This window comes from Cydia splendana, chromosome 15 (genome assembly GCF_910591565.1).
Source record: "Cydia splendana chromosome 15, ilCydSple1.2, whole genome shotgun sequence".
NCBI lineage: Eukaryota > Metazoa > Arthropoda > Insecta > Lepidoptera > Tortricidae > Cydia > Cydia splendana.
In genome coordinates this window covers 3,131,119-3,158,252 of record NC_085974.1, presented here as the reverse complement: position 1 = coordinate 3,158,252, position 27,134 = coordinate 3,131,119, and the positions used below count along the sequence as shown (strand labels likewise).

Sequence of the window (27,134 nt, the reverse complement as noted above, 5' to 3'; positions counted from 1 at the left end):
TAGCCATCTATGTTGAGCCCTTGGTTGGTGGGGGGTTGGTGGGGTGTTCAACAAATTGTTAAGCAAATTGTAGATTTGGTAATATTAGTCCAAAATCCAAATTAACGCTATAATTGTGCTATTACTAAATCTGATAATTATTTGCACGCATTTCCTTAATCTGACGGTTACAATGTAAAAATTAGGCGTCAAACTTGTGTTCGTCAGATTAAGAAAATGCCTACAAATAAGTGTTATATTAAGTTATAGAAAAAATATAGCATCAACGTGGACAAAAACGACCAAACCCACAAACTGCTTAAAGATGTTTTAACCCTCCACCAACCTACCGAAATTTAAAAAAAATTGGAGACGCTTTCCGGCTCGCTGGAAAAAAAAACTTTATATAACTTTTTTTTCTTCTTATCATCTAATAGTTCGATTCCAATAGGTCTGTCGACTCTGTCGCTCAACGCTCGAGTAAGTACACATTTAGCATTAGCGATTGCAAATCCGTGAACATTTTTCAAATCCGGATTTTCGGATTTTGGTTTGACCGAAATCCGAAGTTCGGATTCAATCCGGATTTTAAGAAAGGAATATGTGGCATAAAGGCAAAGTGAAACAAACAATCAAATTAAGTTGTTTTTATTAAAAATAAAAAACAGAATGCGTACACTGCTACGCCAATAACAAAAGTTTAAAAAACAATAAAAACAAAATACATACGTACACTCCCAAGTAACAAAAGGTTCTATAACTAAGGCATTTTATCACCAAACAGTGATATAGTAGGCCTATAATGGTTTCCATTGTGACTGCTTGTACTATAAAGGTTTTTAACAAAGCGTTTTGTTTCTATAAGATTAAAGACCTTTTAAGTACTATAATTTAGCTCTTAGAACGCTTATAGGATCATACAAAAGAATCTTTAAAGTGCTGCACTGTAATAGATATGCAAAAAGCGATTCTTCTTCTTCTTCTTAGTCGGTACACTCTTGCCAGAGTGGTCGTGGTCATCATTGTGAATCTCGATGAGTGATGATCTTGCTAATACGGCGCCATTCGTCGCGGACTGCAGCTATTTAATACTATAGACGACTTTACTGATGCTTTTATGTACCTATTTTGCACTAATAATGCGTCAAAGTAACTTTTATAGTACTAGTATTGTAGCAGTATCGTAAACACTATTAGAGGATCAATCTGCACTATAAAAGGACTTTGCACGACCATTACGTAACGTTTTAGCTTTTTAAAAGCTCTCTTAACATCGCTATAAGGCTAGAAGAGTTCTCTAAAAGTCATGAAAGTTTTTCTATAGTGCTATATAGTACCATAAAAGTTACCTGGTACGTTGCTAAATAACTTAAATCGTAACTTATAAAATGGCTGCTGTTTTCTGCCATAATAGCACATTAGCGGCACGGCTGGAGCCTATGTGTACTATAGCAGCCACAGTTGGAACAAGTCCTTATTTTATTAATTTTAATTTAATTAAAACATGAAAATTATGAGAGCGCATTGTCAAATTTGAAAGCAGCATAATGATTCTATCGATACAATTATTTTCGCATGTACAATGTACCGGCATAGTAACGGTCCACAAATGCTTTTTAGTACATCCTTTTTATTACCTAAATACAAATGTCACTTTAAGAAACAATGGCGAATGTACTTATTTAATATTTTAGGCACCCACGACGCAAGTATGATAAAAAAGATCACTGGAATCGTTTACGGTGCAAAATAGCACTATAAACATGTTTCATTGGTTACTTTTATAATTCCAAATTGCGACATAAACGTTGCAGACAGCACTATTTTAGTACTAAAGAGCGTTTCTCGTCACTTTTACATTTCAACCAATAGCTGATTTATCACCGTGAGAGCCTTTATGTAATGTTTATAGAATAAATCAGTGATAAAACTAGGGCCTATCTGGGGTTTTGTAAACGTTTACAACACCATTATAGTGCTAATCATGAACACTAATTAGCACGCTCCAAAACGTTCTCAGGACTTTTATAGTACCAAATTTTGTTACTTGGGCTGCTACGCCAATAAAAAAAGCGGACGCGGGGCAAGCATACAGGTGCGAGCGAATGCGCGACGCGCAATGCCCGGCTGGCAATAGCTCTCCCGCGTTACCGCTTCATGTGCACCGCTTTTTATTTCGCATTAGCATTAATTTTGAGCAAATTAGTACTGGTGGGTAAAAATCCGAAAAACCGGTTTTTTCTTTTCAAAATCCGAATTTTAAAACGGATTTTCAAACGCTCCGAAATCCGGATTTTTGAACTTCGAATAATCCGGATTGCAATCACTATTTAGCATCGTCGGCTCCCCAACTATTATGTATAATAGCGAAGGAGATAAATGTGTTCACACCCATGACACACCTCTTTGTGATGACGTCACAGAATATAGTACGAAAGTTTCACCTAGTTTGGCGTTTGGCGTAACATCTAACTAGACTATAGTTACATAGATGTTACGCTGTTATCGCTCCTATGGTGTTTAAACTACAATTATCACTGACACTTTTCTTAAATCAAAAATGTCACAGTTTGACACAGACAGATAACTAATCCAGCAGCGGTATCATGGTCGCATTTTTATCACTTGTCATGCCATGCGTCACTTTCGCATTTACATATTGGTTAGAACGTGACAGGCATGGTGACAAATGATAAAGAGCCGACCATCTTAGCCCTAAAATCTAATTCATTATCTGTCATTCATTTTATTGTGTAGGTCCCTACACTACACTGCCTGTATGTGCTTGGGAAATAAAAAGTCGAGCAATTAATATGTCGGGAATTGTGGGCGTATCATACTATCGGCAGCACATCAGAACGTTCAATCGTGGATGACGAGGGCCTTCAATGAAATACGATGTTCAAGTCACAATCTTTACTGCACAAGACTCATTACAAATCATAGCACGCGTTACGTTTCTTATCTTAAGCAAACCAGTGGATTAGACCCAGGAGCCGCCACAGACGTCATCTTCTCCCGTTCGTTCTCATCGTGCTCTTTCTGAAGATTGATTGACAGCATAACTTCAATTGTTCTGGACTTCAATTGTTTTAAGAGCGCACTCTATGACGTCTTGGCGGAACTGCGTCGAACGCCACTCAAGTGTACGTAACACCCTAGTTTGCTCTATTTGTCAAGGTTTGCATGACAAAACGGCTCTTGAAGGCGATAGATGGCACATTTCAGCCATTCTCCGACACGGCCAACCTGACATTGTACGGGTCCCTCCGTACGTTATCCATCCCCCTTTATGATTTTCACTGGTAGACTAGAGCGAAGATGAGATCTTCTCCTCCCAAAAGAGACTGTAGAGCGCAGATCATCTGCACCACCACGGCATCCTGACATTGTATGCATCACTGCATACATCTGCGGACAGAATACAACAATCTGAGGTATCTAAGCTCATTGCTCGGCCTACCTGACCAAAGTAAGTTCCTCCATAACTTTTGGATACTGACAGGCAACTCAACTCAACTCTTTCAATAACACGCACATAGATCATTGTTGTGAATGAACAAGTTCAGCATCAGTAACATCACGATATTCAATCAGGCCATATTTCAACGGAAATGGGGTAGAGATACATTTCGAACAATTCATTATAGACTTAAAATGCAACAGCGTGAAAATAATATCACCATAATCCAAACAGCGTGAAAATAATATCACCATAAAGATACAATACAAACTAGCTTTTAAATGAACCTCACCACAGAGATTCCCCTCAGTTGAAACACATCTTGTATTGAGTTCTCGAAAATAAATGGTTTTCCATATTTAACTGATTTTATGAACATTATCTGCGCACCTATTCTTTACTTAAACGTTTAGTATTCCCTAAAAGTTTAGTGTTCCCACTAATAGATTTTCTTATTTGATTTCATTGATACCTTGATCCAGATCTATTTGCCATTTTAATCATTACCTCAAAATGTTAGCTAGGATCACAGAAAACAGCGATGAAATTAGTTTATCCGTTTGAAAGATACTTGGCCGCACGCACACAATGGCCTCTCACCCAAGACGCGTGTATCATCTCCGTTATCTCATGGTTAAAATGTTTAGTAAGTTTGATTTAAACTAGTAGTTCGCCCCGAACTGAGAACTCGCGGTTCGCCAAAAAGTTAGATCAATTTAATGAACCTACTACTTAGTCGGCAAAGGATCGAATTGTGGGCGTATCATACTATCGGCAGCACATCAGAACGTTCAATCGTGGATGACGAGGGCCTTCAATGAAATACGATGTTCAAGTCACAATCTTTACTGCACAAGACTCATTACAAATCATAGCACGCGTTACGTTTCTTATCTTAAGCAAACCAGTGGATTAGACCCAGGAGCCGCCACAGACGTCATCTTCTCCCGTTCGTTCTCATCGTGCTCTTTCTGAAGATTGATTGACAGCATAACTTCAATTGTTCTGGACTTCAATTGTTTTAAGAGCGCACTCTATGACGTCTTGGCGGAACTGCGTCGAACGCCACTCAAGTGTACGTAACACCCTAGTTTGCTCTATTTGTCAAGGTTTGCATGACAAAACGGCTCTTGAAGGCGATAGATGGCACATTTCAGCCATTCTCCGTCTATGTCTTACAAGTTTTCAAAACATAACAATAACATTTACGACACTGTAACACACTAAATCGAAATACTAAGCTTGAAACCTACTTGACATAAGTTAGATATTGTGTAAACATCCAGACCAAACTGCTTTCGTCTAGCCATTAAGAAACAATTAATGTAAATGTTGACAAAATAATCGTGGGAACAGTTATTCACTGTTTGGAACAGGTTTGGAGAATAATCGTATGTGAATTATGCAAGATACCGGTTACGCTAAGGGTGATGGCCACCGACACATTTAAACATAGATGTCGGCGGCTGATCGTAAGATCGGACAGATCGTAATGTTCCTGTGTAATGTTTAGGATAGGTTCGTTAGGTTGCTTCAGATGCCCGAAGGGCAAACTGCTCAGAAATAGGAGCCCTAGCGGGGCTCGTCGACTCAGGGAACGAGTCAAGGATTTTCACGTTCCACGAAATGCCTAGGAATTCCACGATATGCCTGATCTTACGATCGGCCGCCGACATAGATACCACGTGACGTGTGTTGTGATTTGGATGCCCAAACGTGATCATTTCTGAAGCCTGAATCACAACACAATGCGACACGGCTCCCTGCGCAGTAAAACGCTTGGGTTGTAGTTGGACTTTTTTAGACGTTCGAATGTTATGAAAAACTCAAGAATCACACTTGAAATATCTATACCCGTCCACATCACACATCCGGGGTAATTCGGGTATTGCTGACTTTTGTAACGTTACTAGGGTAGAGTTAGAGTATTTATCGATGAGCAAAGCTTACACATTACGAATTTTAATCAATGCTTTCAGACTATTTCAGACAACTAAAGAAATACATGTAGAGAGAAAAAGTACACAACACTTAAAACTCTCAATTTATTGAACGTTGCAAAAAACTCTAATTATAGGTATCAAATTGTATGAAATGAGTTCTGCAAATTACGATCTTAATCAAGCGAAGCTTGTGTAAATTTGCGTGGTCTTTTTAGATATATGTCTCTGGGGACTAATTTTAAAATGTGACACAAGGACGAGTCGGTGCAGTATGTAAAGTAAATGTCAAGCGTAAGGAGAGTTTCATTGATTTTCGAATTCATTTCGTAGAACGAGCCGGTATAGTAACCTAGAGGTCGCGAGTTTGATTCTCACCCGAATGCCAATAATAAAGTCATTTCTTTTATTGACTTTATTTTCTTTTCCTTTTGTAAAAATTTGATATGTTTTCTGAAAGAGCTACGTATTTGTATGATGCCATGTACATATTTGTTTATTTTTAGGGTTCCGTACCTCAAAAGGAAAAAAACGGAACTTTTATAGGATCACTCGTGCGTCTGTCTGTCTGTCTGTCTGTCTGTCTGTCTGTCTGTCCGTCTGTCACAGCCGATTTTCTCCGGAACTACTGGACCAATCAAGTTGAAATTTGGTACACATATGTAAGTTTGTGACCCGAATATGGACATGTAACGTAAACAAATGAATTTTAAACATGGGGGCCACTTTTGGGGGGTAAATGAAAAAATGAAAAAAAAATTTTTTCGAACTATATCATGTTACATATCAAATGAAAGAGCTTATTGTAAAGAAAGAGGATTTCAAATAATTTTTTTTTTATAATTTTCGAATCAACAGTTTAGAAGTTATTCAAGAAAATAGGCAAAAAATAACCATTCCCCCCCCCTTATCTCCGAAACTACTAGGTCTAAAATTTTGAAAAAAATACATAAAATAGGTCTATACCTATAGATGCCAGGAAAACCTATTAGAAATGTACAGTCAAGCGTGAGTCGGACTTAATTACAGTTTTTAATCCGACCCCTACGGATTTTTTAAAGAGATTTCACTCACGTTTCACATAAAAAATACATTGTTAACAGTGCCGGATTACTTAGAGTAGTAGTTTTCTTAGAGTAATTGGTGATAATTTTCTGATAAGATAATCATTTTAAATATTTAACGGTCTTACCTACTTACGAGTAATTGTAAGGTCAAATTAAAAATAATGTTTAAAAAAAATGTTAAATTGAGAGCTAGCTTAAAGTTTTTTGTACTCGTCGACTTTAATGGTTGAATGAATAAAGACTTAGTAACCAATAAGCAAAACAAGCACGTGCTTACGGCACCACGTTCAGAAGGGGCACCAAAATGCCAGGTTGAAAAAGATGAACAAATTTTAAAATTAGGGACAGACACATTGTTTTTACCACACGATATTTTTAGCTGTCCAAAAGCTAATTTGCAAAAATAATGGCGCGTAATTCTTTGGGAAACAATCGGTAGCAGAAGAAGAGTCGTGATTACATGCATAGATTCGATTTCAAGTATTTCAACCCACTCTTTTGCGGTTCGGCGTTAGGTCTTATGCGAGGCCTTCTGCCTTAATTACACTTGGGCGTGGATCCAAATCCATCAAGCTTTCCTCTTTCGCAGCTAGGCCTACTGCCTTTCTCACACTTCGCCAATTCAATTCCAAGCTCTGCTTTCTTGCATATTTTATGCATGAAAACAACCTCGAATATCGAAGCCTAAGAAATATCGAGCCCTATGCGAAGCTAGGCTGATAGAAAACTGTCCCATCCCTTCTCTGTATGAAATCCTGGATTCGCGCCTGGTTGGGACTAAAAGTAAAATTGCGTTTGTATATCGAAAAATTTTCGCGCTCGCTTCGCTCGCGTTTTTAATAACTTTATAAGGTATGATAAAGGTGACATTCGGGTGGCGACTGCAGCAACATTACTCTGTTGCAACGTTACTGCTGCAGTACTGTCAACTTTCGTGATAAAACGATGTGACTGATTTCCATACTAAAAGTAAAAATTTACAACTGTCTATCATATTGCGTTTTTATATCGAAAAATTTCCGCGCTCGCTTCGCTCGCGTTTCTATTACTTTCTAACCTATGATAAAGGTGACATTCGGGTGGCGACTGCAACAGCATTAGGTACTCTGTTGCAACATTACTGCTGCGGCACTGTCAATTTTCGTGATAAAATGATGTGACTGATTTCCATTCTCAGCTGTAACGCAGCAATGAACTTCTCTCAATTTACCAAAAAATCAATGTAATCTTGATGACCCGAGGGAGAGGGGGCACCTAGAATCCTTAGGGCATCAACATATCTTAATCCGGCACTGATTGTTAAAAATTGTGTAATATACGGAACCCTTGGAACGCGAGTCCGACTCGCACTTGGCCGGTTTTTTTTTATCTAATTTCTATAAAGTAATATACCTACTGTGTATAATTGCATGAATTCTATAATAATTTAAATTGTATTTTCTTATTTACTCGTAATGCATGTTAATTATAAGATGCAATAATGTTTTGAAAAGATGTGTCCCGCCGAGTTTGTTGCCGAGCTCCTCCAATTGAGGGGGGATTTAAATCTTCTCGAGGCAGAGGTGTACGGTTGGAGCCGGTACAGCTTTATTTGACGTTCATAAACGCATTGTAATATGGCTACTTGAATAAACTATTTTTTATCTTTATCCCGAGGCGGTATTTTTTTTTACTTTAAAAATATTATACAATTCGTCGTTATGAATTATTCTGCGCATGAATGTTAACAGCAAATAACTACGTTACGTACTAGACATATTTTTACCATCAAGGTTACGAAAACATACGTCTTCATTTTTTGTAGTCTATGCAGAAATTTGCGAAAAAGTTGGCAAGAAGCGAATTAACAAAACACGTAGTAAACTAAAAATACTACTGGAGAATACTTGACAACGGGATGAAAACGCTTGACTAGAGTACAAAAAGTACGAAACGAATGAAGTATATCTTAATTAAAGGAATTGGGTAAGTTATATTAGTTAGGATATCAGTTGATACCATATCAAGGAAAAACTGACTTTTTCCCAACAATTTCATTTTTGTAAAATAAATTGTTCGGGCATAGATATCGGTAGGGGGCCAGGGGGCAAGCGGGCCAGAGACTATTAAGTACATAATAAGAATGGCACGAGAGTTCGGCTCCGACTAACGCTAAGTTTGCACCAACTTCGTAGTCACTACACTTAAGTATCAGGAATACTCATACTTAGCTAAGTCCGATTCTAATAATATTGTAATTCCTTTTTATTTCGATTTGGACTTTGGACATGGAGGAGACAGTAAAAGTTATAAAAAATATAATATACTCGTATATATATCTTGTATTATATACACGTATATATACATGTATATATTTTGAGGGATATTCGGTAAAATTTTCAGTACAGGATTCCTGCTCCGTCTTCGCATTCGAACGCTTTGATATGTCGTCTCGTGCCTCTGAATCTTATGGAAACGGCTCTTATTAAGAAAATATGGATGTTAACTTTCAGCCAGAAAATTATTTGTGAATATGCCTTTCCTTCGTCCTTCATACTAAAAAGAAATGTCAATCTTACAACGTAACTCTAATCTTGGCCAAACTTCGAGTTACGCAGCAGACGAGCCCACGACGATAAGTGAACGAGTCAACAATACGTAACACATACATGACGCGTTTGTCAAAGTTCTAGAATAGATTGGAAAATAACTGATTACCAGGAAATTTAGGATTTTAAAGTTATCAATAGGAGAGTTCCAGTTTTGAAACTGGTGATAATACTTTAGTGCGCAATAAAGGCGCAAGGCGCAATGGATAGTAGGGTCGGGCTTATCGACGTGACAGCGTGATAAATGATAAAATCGCGCGTGACGCTTACTCTGTCACGTGGAAAATGCCGTCCATATAGGGCCGCTGATAAAGTGACTACTTTTACGAAATTCTCAAGTTAGGTAAGTAATTAAAACTAGAAACAAAACTTACTACTGGTGTCATAAAGTCGTCCACGAATTGAATATGCAATCAAATATCATAATTATACTAAGCATCCATAAAATGTTCTACTTAGCATATTAAACAGAAAGACATTAAGGTCAAACACGTTTTAGAAAAAGGTCACTTCTGTGGATAATACAATAAAAGTTTACGACTCTGGTAAAATATATCCCGCCTGTAAGATATGTCTATACTCTATAGGAATATTAGGAAATACGCCATCGAGTTAAGAATACTATAAAATGCGTATGCCCATTATAATCCAGTAACTTTGTCGAATTTTGTAACCTGGCTCTTTTGCGTCAAATCCGGTAGTTCTGATTTTTTGCAGACTTGTTTATGATGTTGGCCCAATGAATAATCCAAGTTTGTGACCTCGAGCGCCGAACGCAACTTTGTCAAAAATCTAATAAACCGCATTTTTTTTAGATTTGGGCTATTATAACCCTGAAGTACTAGTTTTTGATAGTAACTTCCTAGGGCGTTTTTAAAGTTGACTAAATTTGCTACAATAAGACGCTATAATTGTCTCTGTACATCTAATATTTTCCGAGATAAAGCCTTTCAAAATTTTATAATTTTACGTCAGTTTTAAAAACTAGTACTTCAGGGTTATAATCGCCCAAATCTAAAAAAAATGCGGTTTATTAGATTTTTGACAAAGTTGCGTTCGGCGCTCGAGGTCACAAACTTGGATTATTCATTGGGCCAACATCATAAACAAGCCTGCAAAAAATCAGAACTACCGGATTTGACGCAAACGCAAAATGTATAATTTTACTGTATTATTACTGATCCTGCTGGTTTCATTATGCAGGACGTTATGAAATTATGAAATTATTTATTCGTATAAAAATGGGTATACATAAATGATCTTATTCTATAGACAGTGTCTCCATTTTCGGCCTATTACAGACATACAAATTGAATAACCTTACAACTATATTTACAGGACTTATATCTATATTTACATTATTGCGTCGTTCCGAGTGCAAAGTGTTCCGAGTTGGCGTAATACATTTTTTCTAAACATCATCTAAATAGTTTTGATTTAAATTCCGGTAGGTCCAATTCCTTCAGCTCTTTAGGGAGATAGTTATAAATTTTAGTGCACATAAATACTATATTTTTATTAACAAGGGCAGAGGTTGTTCCCGGATAATGTAGGTCTAAACCATGTCTAGTATTATATCTTGAGGTTGAAGCAAAGCTACAGAATGAGCTTATGTTATTTTTAACAAATAGACTCGCTTCATAAATATAGAGCGAATGAAGTGTTAATATGTTCAATTTTTTAAAAATTGGTCGACACGAGTCAGTTTGTTGAGCCCCGTAAATTGCGCGCAGGCATTTTTTTTGAAGTAGAAATACTTTTGAAACGTTTGTACTGTTACCCCATATTTAGACTGATTTTTATAATTTTGATTGAAATATACAGGGTGTCCCTAGCCATTGGACAAAGCTGAAATGTACATATGCATTAGGGTATTTAGAACCAGTATACAAAGTATCATAACAATCGGTGAAGCGGTTCCGAAGAAATTAACAAATTACCTTTTTTTTTACTTTGGAGCAACCTGGTATGTGTTAGTAGCTCCTGAGGTAATAAATAGTATGAAACCTTCGACCGTTTTGATTATCTTTTTTATTTATGACATTAATAAGATTCTGAGTATTCTGACTTTTGATAATCATCAATGTCATCATTGCTGTACATTTTCAAACAAATTGTCAAAAGCACTGCCAATGATTAATACAGTATGTTTCTTTTTGTTGTCGATTATTGGAAATAACTTATATATAAAAAAATATTACCGTTAGAGCATTTCTTAAGGGGCCCACTGATTAACAGTCCGCCGGACGGTATCGGCCTGTCAGTTAGAACAAAATTTTGACAGTTCCGAACAACTGACAGGCCGATACCGTCTGGCGGACTGTTAACACTTTCGCAACCAGGCAAAATTTCAAACAATACCCCAGAAACCGACAGTACTCGCTAGTCGGGCAACGACGTGCAACTCAATGCCGCACGCCGCGAACCCGCTAGTCGGGCAAGCGGCGGACGCTCGGGGCTGTGCCAAGTAACTTTCGTATAAGTACGTGGATAAAATTAAATCTGCTGTCTCATCTGTTTAGGCTCCCCGTTTTGTTCTTCTCCTAATTCTAACTCCTATTGATACATACCCGTGTATGCAATTTCACGTAACCAACTAATAAGAATTTTTATTTTGTAATCGCATTAGATAAAGTAAATAAAAATACAAAGTGAAGTAATAAAATATAATAATCAACTGTACCAACTTTTCGACCACATAATAATCAGAAGACTTACAATTTTTTCTGTTAGTGGCAGTGGCAGCCCTGAGGTAGTGAAGATGCAATGCTTGCCCGCCTGTCGGGCACTTCGGCGTCGCGTGTAGGTTTATAGCTCTTGCCCGACTAGCGGGTATGCCGGCATCTGAGTAAAGTTTACGAGTGCCCGAGAGTCGGGTACGCGGTGTCGAATGTGTTAATCAGTGGGCCCCTTTAGAAGTAACCCTACGTGGGATTTCAGGGTTTTTCCAATGGCTAAGGTCACGCTGTATATTGTTAAGTACAAGAAGCTGATAATCACCATAAAATTACTAAGAATTGATCGTTTGTAATTTTAAATGAAATTGTATATTATGTGATTAATAAATAAATCATATTTATTTATATTTTAAATTGTATATTATGAGATAAATAAATAAATCATATTTATTTATCACACAATATACAATTTCATTTACGTTCTACAAAAAAGCTGTGTGAAAAAATATCAAATAATAACCTGAGATCCAGAAACTAGATCTTGTTTAAATTAACACTAAATCGTTATCACAGCTAACACCGCAACGACAAAAATGATGCTAATTTGGTTCAACCGGCAAATAATAAGCGAAAAAGCATAAGGATCTTTAAATTATACCTCTGATACTATCTATTCACTACGCAACATGGAATAAGACACGATAGGTATCAAAATTTTCCACGCCGATTATACGCCGGTCAAATTTATCGGCGGCGGCGGCGTGGAAAAATCGTCGGCGGCGGCGGCGCGGCGGCGCGGCGCACATGTCTACCCCATAGTATTATGCCATATCTAAGATTAGACATTACGTAACCATGAAAAGCCAGAAGGGCGGTTTTTTGGGATGTGATGTATCTGAGTCGCTTAAGTGCAAAAACAAATCGGCTCAACTTATCAATAAGATTTACAGTGTGACCACCAATCATTATGACAATCCACAGTAATTCCTAAGAAACGAATAGAGGAGACTTGTTCGATCTGTTGATTACAATTTTCATTGCACAGTAGTCGGACGCATTTAGGTTTACCTTGGGGCGCATAAAACTCTATAAATTTTGTTTTTGTAACATTAATTTTAAGGTTGTTGTTTTCTAACCATGTAATTATATTGTTGAATGCCATATGGCTTTTTGGTTGCGGATTTCAGGATCTAATCGGTAATTCGGAGGATTTCCAGGAGAACTAGAACCAGACCCTATGCACTTACTCACTTTTATTTTATTTTATGGCCACTTAATATTCTTATTTCTGTTTTATTTATGTATTTTTATTTCGGAACATTTTAACACCATTTAACTACACACTTTTTTACCATCATATTTACCCAACTGTAACGTGATCTGGGTTCCGGCAGAATATCAGTGCTTTGCTCAAAAGAGCGAAGCGTATAGCTGAGTCGGAACCCTTTTGTTTTTGCTGCAATACACACAGTGTACAGCAAGTAAACCCATCTTTTCGTGTTTAAGTATTTTTTTATTGTTAATTAAACTCTGTACATATTTTTAGTTTTGTTCTGTTTGTAATGCACCTATTTGTAAATTGTGTGTTTTTGCAGCATCCAAATAAACGTTTTATCTATCTATCTATCTATCTATCTTGAATGCTAGATTTGCTTCAGACTCATAGGACATAGGGTCATCGCCTCGTACAACCAGAGAACAGTCATCAGCAAACAGTACAATTTTATGCTTTGTAACATCAGGCAGATCATTAATATAGACTAGGAAAAGAAGAGGTCCTAAGATGCTTCCCTGTGGTACTCCATATCTAACATTACTGAAATTCGATCTATATGTCACTACTGTTTTTGTTTTATGGCAGAAGTTAGTTATTTCAGTGCACTGCAGTCGGTTTAGCAAATAAGATTTGTACCATTTGTGTGCATTACCTCTTATTCCTAATCTGTATAACTTAGACAGTAGTATATCATGTGATACCCGGTCAAAAGCTTTTGACATGTCCATAAAAACTGTCATCACTGGAATATTTTTATCTCTACAGGCCATGATGATTTTTAATACCTCATAAATTGCCATAACAGTCGATTTACTTTTGCTAAAGCCAAATTGATTCTTTGACAATATGTCATATTTATTGAAAAAAGAAATTGTTCTATTATATGTATAAAACCTTTTCAAAGACTTTAGCCAGGATTGGTATCAATGCTATTGTCCTATAGTTATCAGAATCCTGACGATCGCCCTTTTTGAAAACAGGTTTGGTAATTGTAATTTTTAACTGCTCCGGAAATATACCTTGATCTATGGACTGATTTATAATACAATTTAAGGGTGGGGCCAGGGCAGTGCAGTTTTCTTTAAGAAGACGTGTTGGCAATTCATCATACCCTGTTGAACCTGTGTTCTTTAGTGCTTTAATTATTTTGCTTATTTCGTTCACATCGGTAGGTTTCAGAAATATTGAGTTTTCAACATTTAGTTTGGTATCAAATTTAGACACAAAGTTATTGTTATTTTCCACTACTTGTATAAATTGTTCGTTAAACATATTAGCCATTACCATTGGATCTTCTGTGTGCTTATCTTTAAACTTAATTTTACTAAGTATATTCTTTGGCTGCTTGATACCAAAAGATTGGTTAATAAGACCCCAGGTGGCTTTGGCTATGCTATCCGCATGTGTAATATGTTGTTCATTTGTTTTTTTCTGGCTGTAACGTATTATTCTTTTTAAACATTTAGAGTAGTTTTTGTACTTGATTTTATTTTGTATAGTAGGTTTTATTGTGTATAGTTGATGCAGCTTACTTTTCGTTTTAGACGTTTTATTGTAGGTACACAGTTACAAAACTGAAACTCATACCCCGCTCGTCCGTGGCCACAAATGTATTCCCACCTAAATGTGCCAAAACCACTAAAAGCAGTAAAAGTACCGACAAAGCGAAGTGCAAGGCTCACCGTTAGCCTCTTCAGTGCAATTAACTGACAGACAAGATATAGGCAAAATGCAACGTGCTTAAGGGCCATCCCACACTAGCATCTCTCGAGCGTCGGCGTCTAGTCAACTCTATGGCTGCTGCTTAGGGTTGTCAACTTTTTTTGAGTGAAATATAGTATTTTGCAAAATTATATATAAAATATATAGTATTCGGAAAGAAAATATAGTACAGTTAAGGAGATGGTTTGAAATAAATGAAAGTATGCCAAATCTCGCGCGTGTCAGTAGGCGTGTGTAAAATCAGGGGTTGGACTAAAGCATTTAGTCCATAATCTCGTGCGCGAGTCCGACTCGCACTTGGCCGGTTTTTCCTTTCGTTTGTCCAATGTCCATGTACGATGGCATCTCGTTTTATGCCAGTTATGCCCCCAGATAAACCATTCATTCAGCCATTTCGGTCAGTACATTAACCAAGACCAGACGATTCAACGGAGCCACGCCGTTTTGTCGCCTCAATTGTGTAAGCCTGTAAGGTATTTGTAATACGGGCCTTGTTGCCTGATTTAAAATGTTAAATAAATATGGAAATATTGAAATCCACTTCCTTAATTTGATTACGTTTGCATTGTAGGAAACGCTTTATTTCCAGCAGACTCTCATAATGATAATAATAGAACAGAATTTCCTAATCTACTGACGTCACAGATTAACGCTTGAAAAAACATATGATCCCTATTTTTAGAAAACCATAGTTCATTCAACAGCCTGTGGAACCGGCTCTACCGTTAGCTCTGAAGATGTGTGTAGAGACGCATGCTAATCCATAGATAACGTAAAGAACAGATTACTAAAGTGAGTCATAATCGTAATAAAAGAGAAATAGTTTGCATGATGAATGGCAACAGTTGCCAGCGAGACATCTAATATGAAAAATCTACTGCTTCAGACGACAAGAATAGCAAGATGTTGGCGAAGGTGTAAAAGAGAGTACGCGGGATGGAGGGAGGGATAACTTTTAGTAATAATTATTTGATATTTATTCAGGGATAATTTTACAGCATTACAGCTAATAGCGCCAATGCGCTGTATAATCAAATATATTTTAGTAAAGCTATAGTAATAAAATTATATGATGAATATGACAATAATTAAGCTATTGTGATGCTGACTGTGTTGATTCACAAAAACGTAAAAAAACATTATAAAGCTTATGATGTTTGTCGGCAAGCAAGTCGCTGTCAGGTGCAAAAACTAAAAAAAATGTTAAGTAGTGTCCGGGAGCGGACGATTGGATACGGATAGTTTTTCGAAGTCATAAATGTACTGAGAGCTTCGTATGTATATATTCCGTCGCTGACTTCATACTCGTACATCTATCTTTTATATTGGTATCATAATGCAACAAGCCTTGATAAATTGCTAGGACTAACAATTCTTGAGCATCCGCTTACGACACACAAATTGGTTCAATAAAGACGGATAGTAGTGTCATAACGGGATAAAATTGGTTCAATAACGACGGATAGTAGTGGCTTAACGGGATAAAATTGGTTCAATAACGACAGATTATAGTGACTAAGAGGCATAAAAGGATATTCGCGAATGAGAGATGATTATGTAAAACTGCATTAAAACATATTGTCGAATTTTATTGTAATTTTCTTGCGCGTAGTCGTAGCTAGCTAAGTAATAGAACCTAGAACTCGATTCGATTCCCATCGCCTTTTCTGTTTGCAAGCCTTATCCTAGTGAGTGTTTCGAGATCGCTGGATATCTTCGAGCAACACCGGCTTCCGACACATCGGAAGGGAGGGGCCCAAGCGATATCTCACCGTACAAATCTTTCTGCCATTTTTCGCGGGGGGAAAGGTGCACACAGTCGCACTTCTCACACACTTACATACAAAATCCAATCTGTAATGACGACACAAATACATAGAAAATGACACACGTCAAAGACAAATCTTGCAAACCTCGATCTCTTTTTGTGTACGGACGAGTGACAAGTGTCACAACACGCACACTAACACATTTTCGTTGAAGTATGTTATTGTATTCTGAGAGATGAGAAGTCGGATTTGTCGCTCGACCGATCCGCAATTTGTACTGAGCGAGCAAAATCGATAAATCCAACAATTACATGAGCCTAAAATATAATAATTGTGTTTGAATGTAATTAAACGTATGATATGAAAAAAAAATATTACATGTGAAATGTAACACTTTCTTTTTGTAAATTTGATGTCCCCGACCTCTTTTTATAACAAAAAACCGAGCAAACAGGCATTTTTGTGCAGCAGTGTTCACGCGCGCGTCTGGACTCGGTCTAGTGAAAAATCCAAGTGCAACTAGTTTTATTACCCGCGCTAGATTAGATTGACGCGCTAATCTTGAACCTCGGCAGAGGGGAAATAGTGCGAATGCCGCCTCCCTTCCGTGTTGCTCGAAGCTGGATATACATGACGAAAATGCCATGGCAACCGGGCCATACATCACACATGTACTTACACAAATCAACAAATTACAGAGCGTTTCTTTTATTTTTTGCCATTTTTATATATTGTGACCTTTTTTGCCACTTTTATGTTATTTCTATTCAGAATCACGAGCTCTTTCGATCCTAATGGAATAAAAAAGCGCCCAGAGTTTTTTCCTATTGTGTTACCATTTCCCCATATACTTTGTATGGCGTAACAAAAAGCAAAGTTTGAAAAATTTATGGAAATTTTAGGACAATTTTTTTCTCCTATAAGGATGAAAAGGGCTCGCGATCCTGACTAGAAATAACACAAAAGTGACAAAAAAGGTCTTTGTGACCTGTCACAAATATAAAAATAAAAGTAACGCTCGTAAAATGAAATGATATATTGATAAATTTTGCATGATGTATGTACATACATAGAAGCTTAAATATGCGCATGAGCATAAGGATCTTTTAGGCAAGGTACGCCACATATTATTGACCTTAACATTGAAACTAGCTGGAATTTTATATTAGAGCTAATCTGGTAGCAACAGCACAGATACAAAAAAAAGGAGTCAAAAATTACATTTAATTTGTCAAACATATGTACACACATCAACGGGTACCTACTATCCTTGATGACTACTTCTGACACTTCTGTACACCTGTCATTTACAATTGAAATAAACTCAGCGCGGGTCATGGAACTATTGCATCAATGCATAAACTAAACGACATGCCAGGGATTTATTAACCGTTTCCTTACACATGCCGGCTCAACCAGTGACTCATACACATATACCTCACACATACAACTGATTAATGTAAGCGACACGTTCCGAGGACAAGGTTGATTGTTTTCCTGTAACCTCATGAAATTGGCATTTCATTTGCTAAATCCTAAACATCGGAAGTAATTTTGACGGTTGCAGCGGATTAAACAGTCTTGATACTTGGTTTGAATATTAATAGAGATTGTGATTTTGGAGTCATATGATTAAATAAGGTTCCTTCACAAGCTACATAATTCACCGCATCGCATTTTTATCGCCTGTCACCATGCCTGTCACGTTCTAACAAGTATGTAAGTGCGATAGTGACAGTTGATAAAAATCCTACCATACTACTACCGCTGATGGTGATCCAAAAGACTCGAGCCTTTGGAACTCTATTTTTTAGGGCTCGCCTCATCTCTTGACGCCTAAAAGGCTAAAAGCCTATTTAGCTCTTTAGCCCCCGAGTCTAGTTCTATTTAAGAGCCTAGACTCTTGGGGCTAATAACCTTATTAAACCCCTAAAAAAAGCCTATTTAGCTATTTAGCCCCAAGCCTTAATACGGTTATTAGCCCCAAGAGTCTAGGATCTTAAATAGAACTAGGCTCGGGGGCTAAAGAGCTAAATAGGCTTTTAGCCTTTTAGGCGTCAAGAAATGAGGCGAGCCCTAAAAAAAGAGCTAAAAGACTCGAGTCCTTTGGATCACTAGCTGATGGTCACAAATGTCACGAGATCGAGTTCAAGCAGTCGTTAACGTAAACGTAAGTGTCAACTTGTGGTAACCGCACAGCCAAGTGTAGTATAATTATAAGATCAGATTAGATTACAGAAATAAAAACCAATGCACTCGTGCTCATGAACCGGAAGAATAGTTCAACGTGTGCGCAGTAAATAATGTTCTATTGCGCGTAAACATTCTTGGCATTGTTCGCTAAATTTAATTGGTACTTAACTGTTGGCACTATCACAGAATGTTAGTCACAGAATCTTTTTGAGAGATTATGCTTTTGTAATGTTTAGATTTCGGAATACTTGGAGTTTCTCACTCGTGAACGACACATATCTACTGCACATGTGTTATTTAAACGTCGTAATTTTGTAGATTGTGACGTTAAATTAACACTTGTACAGTCTGGGTTATGAAAATCGCTGCTAACTTAGCTTGGTCTAACTCTAAAAGAATACTGGCATTTTTAAGTCGACGGAGCCCTTCGCCCGGGCCTTCAAATTTATGAATTTTAGAACATGACAATTCTGGGTCCAGAACTGAATAAATAAACACCTGTTGCAATAGTGAGACATACTAATTTTACCAATATTGCCCCAAAATATTCAATGAGCTTAAGCAATCTACACACAGTCGCTCGATTGCATAGAAATCTGAATTGCAATAACTTTCTCCAGCTTCATGGTGAAATAATGAGACAAGCTGTCAGGTTGCGTGGGTTTTACTGGTCTATGTACGTTTACTTGGGAAATAAATAATACACGGCGTTTTGGAATAACTGTCTAGAAGAGTTAGACCAAGGTAATTCTGCAACGATTTTGTACCACACGCAGTGCAAGTGTTAATTTAAACGTCACACTTCTACGAAATTATAACATATAAATAACACTTGCACTGCGTGCGCCATCAAAATCGTTGCAGACTTATCTTAGTCTAACTCTAAATTTAATTGAACTGAGATGGATAAATAGTTATAGCCTGACTAAAGCTAGTGACTTGAGTACAGTCAGTAGCGAAAATAGTTGCGCGAAAGTGCTCAATATAATCTGCACAACATGACTTAAATAATACGGTATGTAACATTTATTAAATGTTCCTAAACTTCAAGCTCAAACGTTGGTTGTCGCACAATCTTAATGAAAGGAATATTTAAAATAGCGGAGACAAGACTAACCCCCTTATTTCTTATCAAACCTGTCAATTTTTAACCCTTTCTAACAAACATCAAATGTCAAAATGACATAAGGGCAAATGATTATCAAGAGCTTGTTAAAATTAACAAGCGTTTAATGAATAACGCCTTTAAAATGTGTCCCTAATATCTATACATTCTTAATATACAAACACACTTTCAATCTTTACTGACAGCTCTTCTAATTACTTACGCTACCGGACTGGTTTTGCATTTTTTGTGGCGATAAACAATCTGCCACCGAATGAAGCGTGTAAACTAACCTCATTCACGATGTAAAAAAACTGTCATGTTTTTAATTTACTTAGCGTAAGGATTTGATGTCTAGTTTAGCCACTTTCTATGGTCACATGGGGGTTTCTTGACCGGATGTCAAAGGAAAAAGTGACATGTTTTTCGCACTCTCTAACTGTCAAATTATTATTGACGCTAAAAACATTTTGATACTTGAAATTATTTATTTATTTGAGTATAATTATTTATTATTCGTTATATATTTATTATTCATTAATTTACTCTGAATACGGTTTATTCGGTTGAATAGAGAATTATCATGAAATTAATAAAAACGTTAAAACTAGACTAGGTGTGGCGGTATTTAAATTAGGCAATTATTGTGTACATAACCAATTATGCAAAGCACTCGCTAATAAGCCGTAATTAATGAATAATTATTTATTTATGCCTTGCAGTAAGCATAGTTAACGTAAAAATCCTGTAAAAATTGTATTTTACATAATACCTAGGTGCCAATAGCATATTGCACGATTTGCGTTGAAATTATAATTATAATAACTCAAGTCTATTTGATAAATTCATTAATTAAAATTATTAGAAATCATTTATATTTGATACATTGTGAGATCCCTCTTAGGGATAAGTTCGCCTTTGTACTACACATTTACGTATTATCTGATGTAACCAATATTCCTTTCTTTTCGTACGATAAAGTGTTTACTTACTTACTTACTTTGTGTGAAGAAAAGCGACATAGCCTGTAAATATTTTTTTACTGAGTTTTTTAAATGCTTAAACGAAATAATTCAACTACCCCTTAAATCGTTTAAAATTACATCACTGGACTAAATTCGCGATTTTCTAACGGATAACAGCGCCGGAAGTGCGATTACACCGAGCAGATTCGCACGCTATTTTTAACCAAGCACGTGGCCGAATGCCAACATATCTGCCATACGTCACTGAAGCTAACCGTCACTGGTTAGTCTGGCCGTTGCCAATTATTTAAACATTACTTATATTTCCTAATAGTGTCATAAATCGATTACCAGTTAGCTCTGACAAGTTATGGATGCTACAAGTAATTTATAGTCGAACGACTTACCTGTGAAGTTTCTCGGAAATGACTTCTCTGTTTTAGACATGCTGCCTTTGGAATGAGTTAGAGATCTGGAAAGAAAAAGTTAATGTTAATTATGTAAGCATAACTATTTAAAATTATTTGAACTGAATGACCAAGCATAACTGGACCCGAAGTGATTCTTTAAATGTATGCAGGACAGATGTCCACCGTACGATAACGATCGGCTAAAAATATTATTCACATTCACTGACATGTGTCGCAAAAAAATGCGTTCACTTTCCCTTGCAGTAACCTCAATGCGACAGTTATTTACGCATTAACGATTTGACAATTCGACCTACTCATCAGCTTAACGAGTAAATACTAATTAACCTGACTATAGATGCTTCGAGACATACAAATACGTTTGTCTAGTTATTTGACACTTAAAATTCGGTAATTGTATGTGTGACGAGAAAGTTTAAATGTGACAGCTAATAGGCGAATATCGCGATAATTACAGTCAGTCATAAATAGGTATACATTTTTGAACCTTATTTCGTAGTAACAAAGCGAAAAATGGTTTACTTATCTAAAGATCATGAATGTAGCATGCGGGTGTGAGGCCGAATGAGCAATTTGCATGTTCCATTTACTGATACTACTGAAGCGTGAATGAAAAAAACTTCTCACAAAAATGTAGGCTAGAGAGGACATAGAAATTCGGATTTATTTCCACTCGGGCAAGTAGTACTTATAGAAACAGGTAGATAGATAGGTATTATAATGGTATTGGGATAGGGCGAGCACCAAAGGGGGCCCAAGTTCGGAGGGGAACTGAAATCGATTCGATATGGGCATTCGAATTTTACAGTGTCACGACGTGAAGACATTTAGTATTACATACTTAGATTTTCAATGTTTTTTCTCGTATTAGCATTACATAATACACCGTTAAACGGAGCCATCGATTGGCGCCGGTAACGGATTCTCCTTTTACGGTCCAATGCAAAAAAATAAAACGTTGCAACGGAAATGAATAAATGCTGTCAGTGAATTAACAGACAATGAGGTTAAGAGCAGGAAAAATAGTCCTTTTTTCCTGCCGGTTTTTTAAACATAGTAAGGTGTTAAGTTAATTAAGTGGGACGATAAGTCGATGTGCAATTTGTACCTTGTCATGTTTTCTGATACAAATGCCGGTCCATCGTTATTTCACTGGTAAAATGTATGTTACGAGGAAGTAAAACCGAGTGTAAGTATTTTTTGCTGTTATTTGTGTAGGTACCTATTTATTATGACAAATACTTTTAGATGCTTGAGAAGAAATGATCAGTAAAAAAGGTTTTGGTTTGGAAAACAAATGGTTTCTAGCTCACAAATGTTAAAATAATTCGACACATTGACATGTTGTCTAATCAACGTATATTTTATACAGAGGCAAACTACATATTTATTGTTTTCGAGAAATACCTTCTAAGGGGCTGTCCATAAATTACGTCATCGATTTTTGACGATTTTTGACCCCCCCCCCCCCCATAATCATCCAAAAATCATGCTTCAAATGACCCCATTTCCTCCTACTTCATGCTACCGTCATCCGATGTCCAGACCCCCCCCGCCCCCCTAATTTGAAATGACGTAATTTATAAATAGCCCCTAAGTAAAAGTGGTGAATTCAACTGAGACTAAATTGCGTAAATCGCAGATTCACAATCTATTTCAATCGTATGCCAAGGTTACATCTTACGTCAAGCCCATTAAATAATCGATCAAACACGGTTTTCGCATTGACTTTTCGTGTATGGGAAATTGGGCACCTGGAGGCTTTTTCACGATAATTGTAGCACCGACGTTATTTAGTCATCATGTCATTTGTGTATGAAAAAAGTACCGCTAATCTCCCTTTAATGGACCTGAGACAATATACAGGGTGATTCAGGAGACGTGAGCAGGACTAACACTGCGCATATCGTTAATTATAAGCAACTGTTTCGTATCAGTATTACTGAGGTTAACGTTAATTTTCTAGTCGTGTTGAAAAAAAAAGTTATTAATTTTTTTACGACATGCATGGTCACCCTAAAATTAGAATACTAAACTACCGATATTCTGTGTCAAATTGAATGTCATTACTGTCATCACGGTCTGGTTACTTTTGAAAACTCGTATCTCACTCAAGTTTGACGGTTTATTTTCTTCGTAATCAAAATGCCAATGTTTATTAATTAGGTCCTGTAGGGTGACCATGATTGTTGAGAATTAAATTTGCCCTCACCAAAAAATTTAAAAATAGGAAAAAGTGTGGTTGTTTCTCCTAAATACGACGGTGATCGATCAATTATCAGTTACTGACTGTGCAGGATTAGTCCTGCTCATGTCTCATGAATCATCCTGTATATTGAATATATTTCGTACATTTTGGTTATTAATTTTATAAATTCTTCATAATTTAATTCTGATATACGTGTATAGCTTAGTGTTTAGTGCAGTTTATCATAAAAAAAACTGCTGGAAACTTTTGATCGGTAGCGAGACGCCCGTATTCAATACTTAACGTTCCTCAAATGCCTGAGACTCCAGTACGGCTACCACCAGTTTTGACATTGACAGATACGCTCGCGTCTACGTAAATTACTTTCTATACATCTCGCTTGCACTAATATGCGAGTACGAGCGAGATGTACAGAAAGTAAATTACGTAGACGTGAGCGTTATGTCAATGTTAAAACTGATGGTAGACGTACAGAGAGTAAATAGTAAACACGCTAGTAGCGTGACGGTACTTACACCTTACACACGCAACAGTTCATTAATATTTGCATTTCAATAAGTAAATCAATGAACAGTGTTCATTCATTACGATTTTTGGTAGGCTACCAACGCTACCAATGGTAGCGTTCACAAAATACGTGTCGCAGCAAAAACAACACAACCTTCCTTGAGGACTTCCGCACTTCCTCGCGGCAAACTTTCGAGCTTTTCCGCGTCTCACGCGCAGTTCAAGATTACCAACAAACCGGTGTGTTATTTAATAAATATGTAGTGACAATGGTTCATCAACTTGTAATAATGTGGCGGTATTTTTATTGGGTTAGTCGTTTAAAAATAAAAATATAAATCAGTATCCTGTGTTTTTTTTTGTTTACTTCGCCTATACATATTACTTTACATACATTATTCTTCTCTTCTTCCTGCCCTTATCCCACGTTCTGTGGGGTCGGCACATGTTTTTTCTCTTCCATTCTCCTGTCTTAATTTCGACACCTCAGGACTTACTGCTCTCATTCTCATATCCTTTTTCACACAATCCATCCATTGTTTTTTGGGTCTACCATCCGCTCTCCGTCCTCCATCAACATTCATCCCTAACATTATTTTGCCTATATGGCATTCATCCCTCCTCATTACATGCCCATACCACGCTAACCTACAACTCCTCATCTTCTCTGTTTACATACATTATTATAATAGGGCATACCTATAATAGGGCTGAGCTGTACCAAAGGGTAGGAATGAAAAATCATTTGGTTGGTTAAATTTTTTGTACAATTAAATAAACTATGTGAGGTGTGCAAAGAGTATTTGTACTGTATCACTCTCATTAAGTTCAACAGTATATTATAAAAGTTATTTTTGAAACTTAACATTCAATTATGACCAGCATGCGCCTTTCGCGGTTAAACCACAGATAATTTAAACGTTTCGTCACTAGTCACACAGAGGTAGGATATCGCATTGTTCACCTAGATTCTTAAGAATCTATTTATTAATATTATTATTTAAGTATTTATTAGGTTCCTCACAGAACAATAACAATGACGTGCGTCGTACATAATGTACGTATGCAAATCCGTTGCATTTAAATTACTTCGGGTCTTCGGGGTCTTCCTGATAGCTTGACATGTCGTGAACTAAAAATACCTACATACGACTTAATACGAGATAGGTATGTCAATAAATTTGGCAAGGATCAAGATGGATCAGTCGCGCTATGTTCTAAACTTCATATTTTTAAACTCGAAGGGTAGGATGACATCTGCCATTTCAATACAAGTTTACGAGATTTGGCGTTTTTAGGTTATAAATTATTAGTGTCCGACCGAAACATGTTTTTTTGCCGAAACCGAAACCGAAACCGAATGTTCGGCTTTGGCTCTAGTTTCGGCCGAAACCGAAACCGAAACCGAACCCTTTGTAGACTTGTTAAAATCGTTTAAAAAATGACATAAATCCGCTTTTACACACATATTATGGAGCTGTCAACACCCAATGTCCTTGAAATTGACGTTACTTAAGCAGTTTTTTAAGAAAATTACTAGAGTTAGACCAAGATAATTCTGCAACGATTTTGATAACACACGCAGTGCAAGTGTTATTTTAAACGTCAAAACTTCTATGAAATTATGACGTATAAATAACATTTGCACTAGTTGCATTGCGTATGCTATCAAAATAATTGCAGAATTTTCTTAGTCTAACTCTATTCATTCACCAGTCAAGTTAACATGTAGATACGGGGTCAACCAAAACAAAAACGCGAGCGCAGCGAGCGCGAATTTTTTTGTTAAAATATCGCAAGGCCGGGTACCGATCTTCACCTGGGCCTAAAAGTCCGAAGTACCCCAGTGAGGCGAACTTTCATGCGAAGTCAAAGCCGTGCTTCAGGCTTCAGGATAAGTAGTTGAGCACAAACTCCAACCAACGTCCATTGTATTAAAAAGCGAGATATTTCCTTGAGCGCTGGTGGCCTAGCGGTAAGAGCGTGCGACTTTCAATCCGAAGGTCGCAGGTATAAACCCCGGCTCGTACCAATGAGTTTTCCGGAACTTATAGATTTAGATATTTAGAGTAGTAGTAGTAGTAAACTCTTACTACTACTAGTCCCGATAAGGCCTAGTTTACTCTCTGGGTTCGAAGGTCAGTCTGATGGCAGTCGCTTTCGTAAAAACTAGTGCCTACGCCAATTCTTGGGATTAGTTGTCAATTGGACCCCAGGCTCCCATGAGCCGTGGCAAAAATTCCGGGATTACGCGAGGAAGATGATGAGTTTTCTTATTATTCCTTTACCCAGGCCCAGTAACATGCGACAGTGCTATCTCATTTACTCCGATACAATTAGACAGTGTGCGCGTTATAGGTATTAACAGCCTCTTAAGACTGCGTCTAGTGGCGCCCTCATTAGTGGAATTGTTTTGATAATAAACCAATTAATTACTGTACCTATACATGAATCAGTATATTATGTAGGTACATATTAATATTGTTGTCCTACTTATTCCCCAACTTTTGGTCTTTGTCACATAGTACGAAGTACCATTTCGTAAGTTTCGGCCCGGCCGAAAGGTTCGGCCGTTTTATGGCCGAAACCGAAACTACAGCCGAAACATGATTTTTTGGCCGAAACTGGCCGAAACCGAAACCGAACCTTCGGTCGGACACTATAAATTATATGGAGATGACAGGTGTCATCCTACTCTTCGAGTTTGAAAAATATTATAAACAAGGTTGATATCATGTTGATATGAATTTTGACGTTCAAAGAGAAAGATAAGAAACTTTCAAAAACTAAACGCAAATCGGTAGGTTAAGGCTTCTATAGACCTTACAACAAATGTCATAGGATTTATAAATTGGTGATTAAAGTAGGTACGTGTGGACGCGCTAGATGAGATTAACGCCGATTTAATTTCTGATCAAATTGACAATCTGATCGTTCCGCCGTCTGGCCAGATGCTAGCTGTATGAACTTGAATACCATGAATTTTGAATAAATTTTATAACATTTGACATCGTTCTCGCATTACAGACACAGCCAGACATATACCGAAGCACCGGCAGGTAATTTTGTAACAATACGCGGCGGCTGCGGGTGCCCGACCGGCAGTTAGCAACCTAAATCAACAGCTGTTCACTCCACACACTATTTTATTAATATCTTACGACATTTAACAAATCCTACATAGTTATCTTACAATACAAGCATTTATAAAAACGGACATATTTTTTTACACTAACCAAAAT

The 27,134-nt window shown here is 37.0% G+C and overlaps 2 protein-coding genes across 2 annotated transcripts in view; both read right to left on the bottom strand.

The window, feature by feature from the left end:
- Positions 1-27,134, bottom strand: part of LOC134797432 (S-adenosylmethionine decarboxylase proenzyme) — a 439,106-nt gene that overhangs the window by 195,756 nt on the left and 216,216 nt on the right. The window lies entirely within an intron of this gene.
- LOC134797422 (sialin) overlaps positions 1-27,134 on the bottom strand; it is a 78,125-nt gene that overhangs the window by 50,757 nt on the left and 234 nt on the right. Inside the window, exon 2 of the mRNA XM_063769648.1 lies at positions 21,153-21,217. Coding sequence (XP_063625718.1) covers positions 21,153-21,192 — 40 coding nt within the window. The 5' untranslated portion in view covers positions 21,193-21,217. The remainder of the gene's footprint in view (positions 1-21,152; positions 21,218-27,134) is intronic.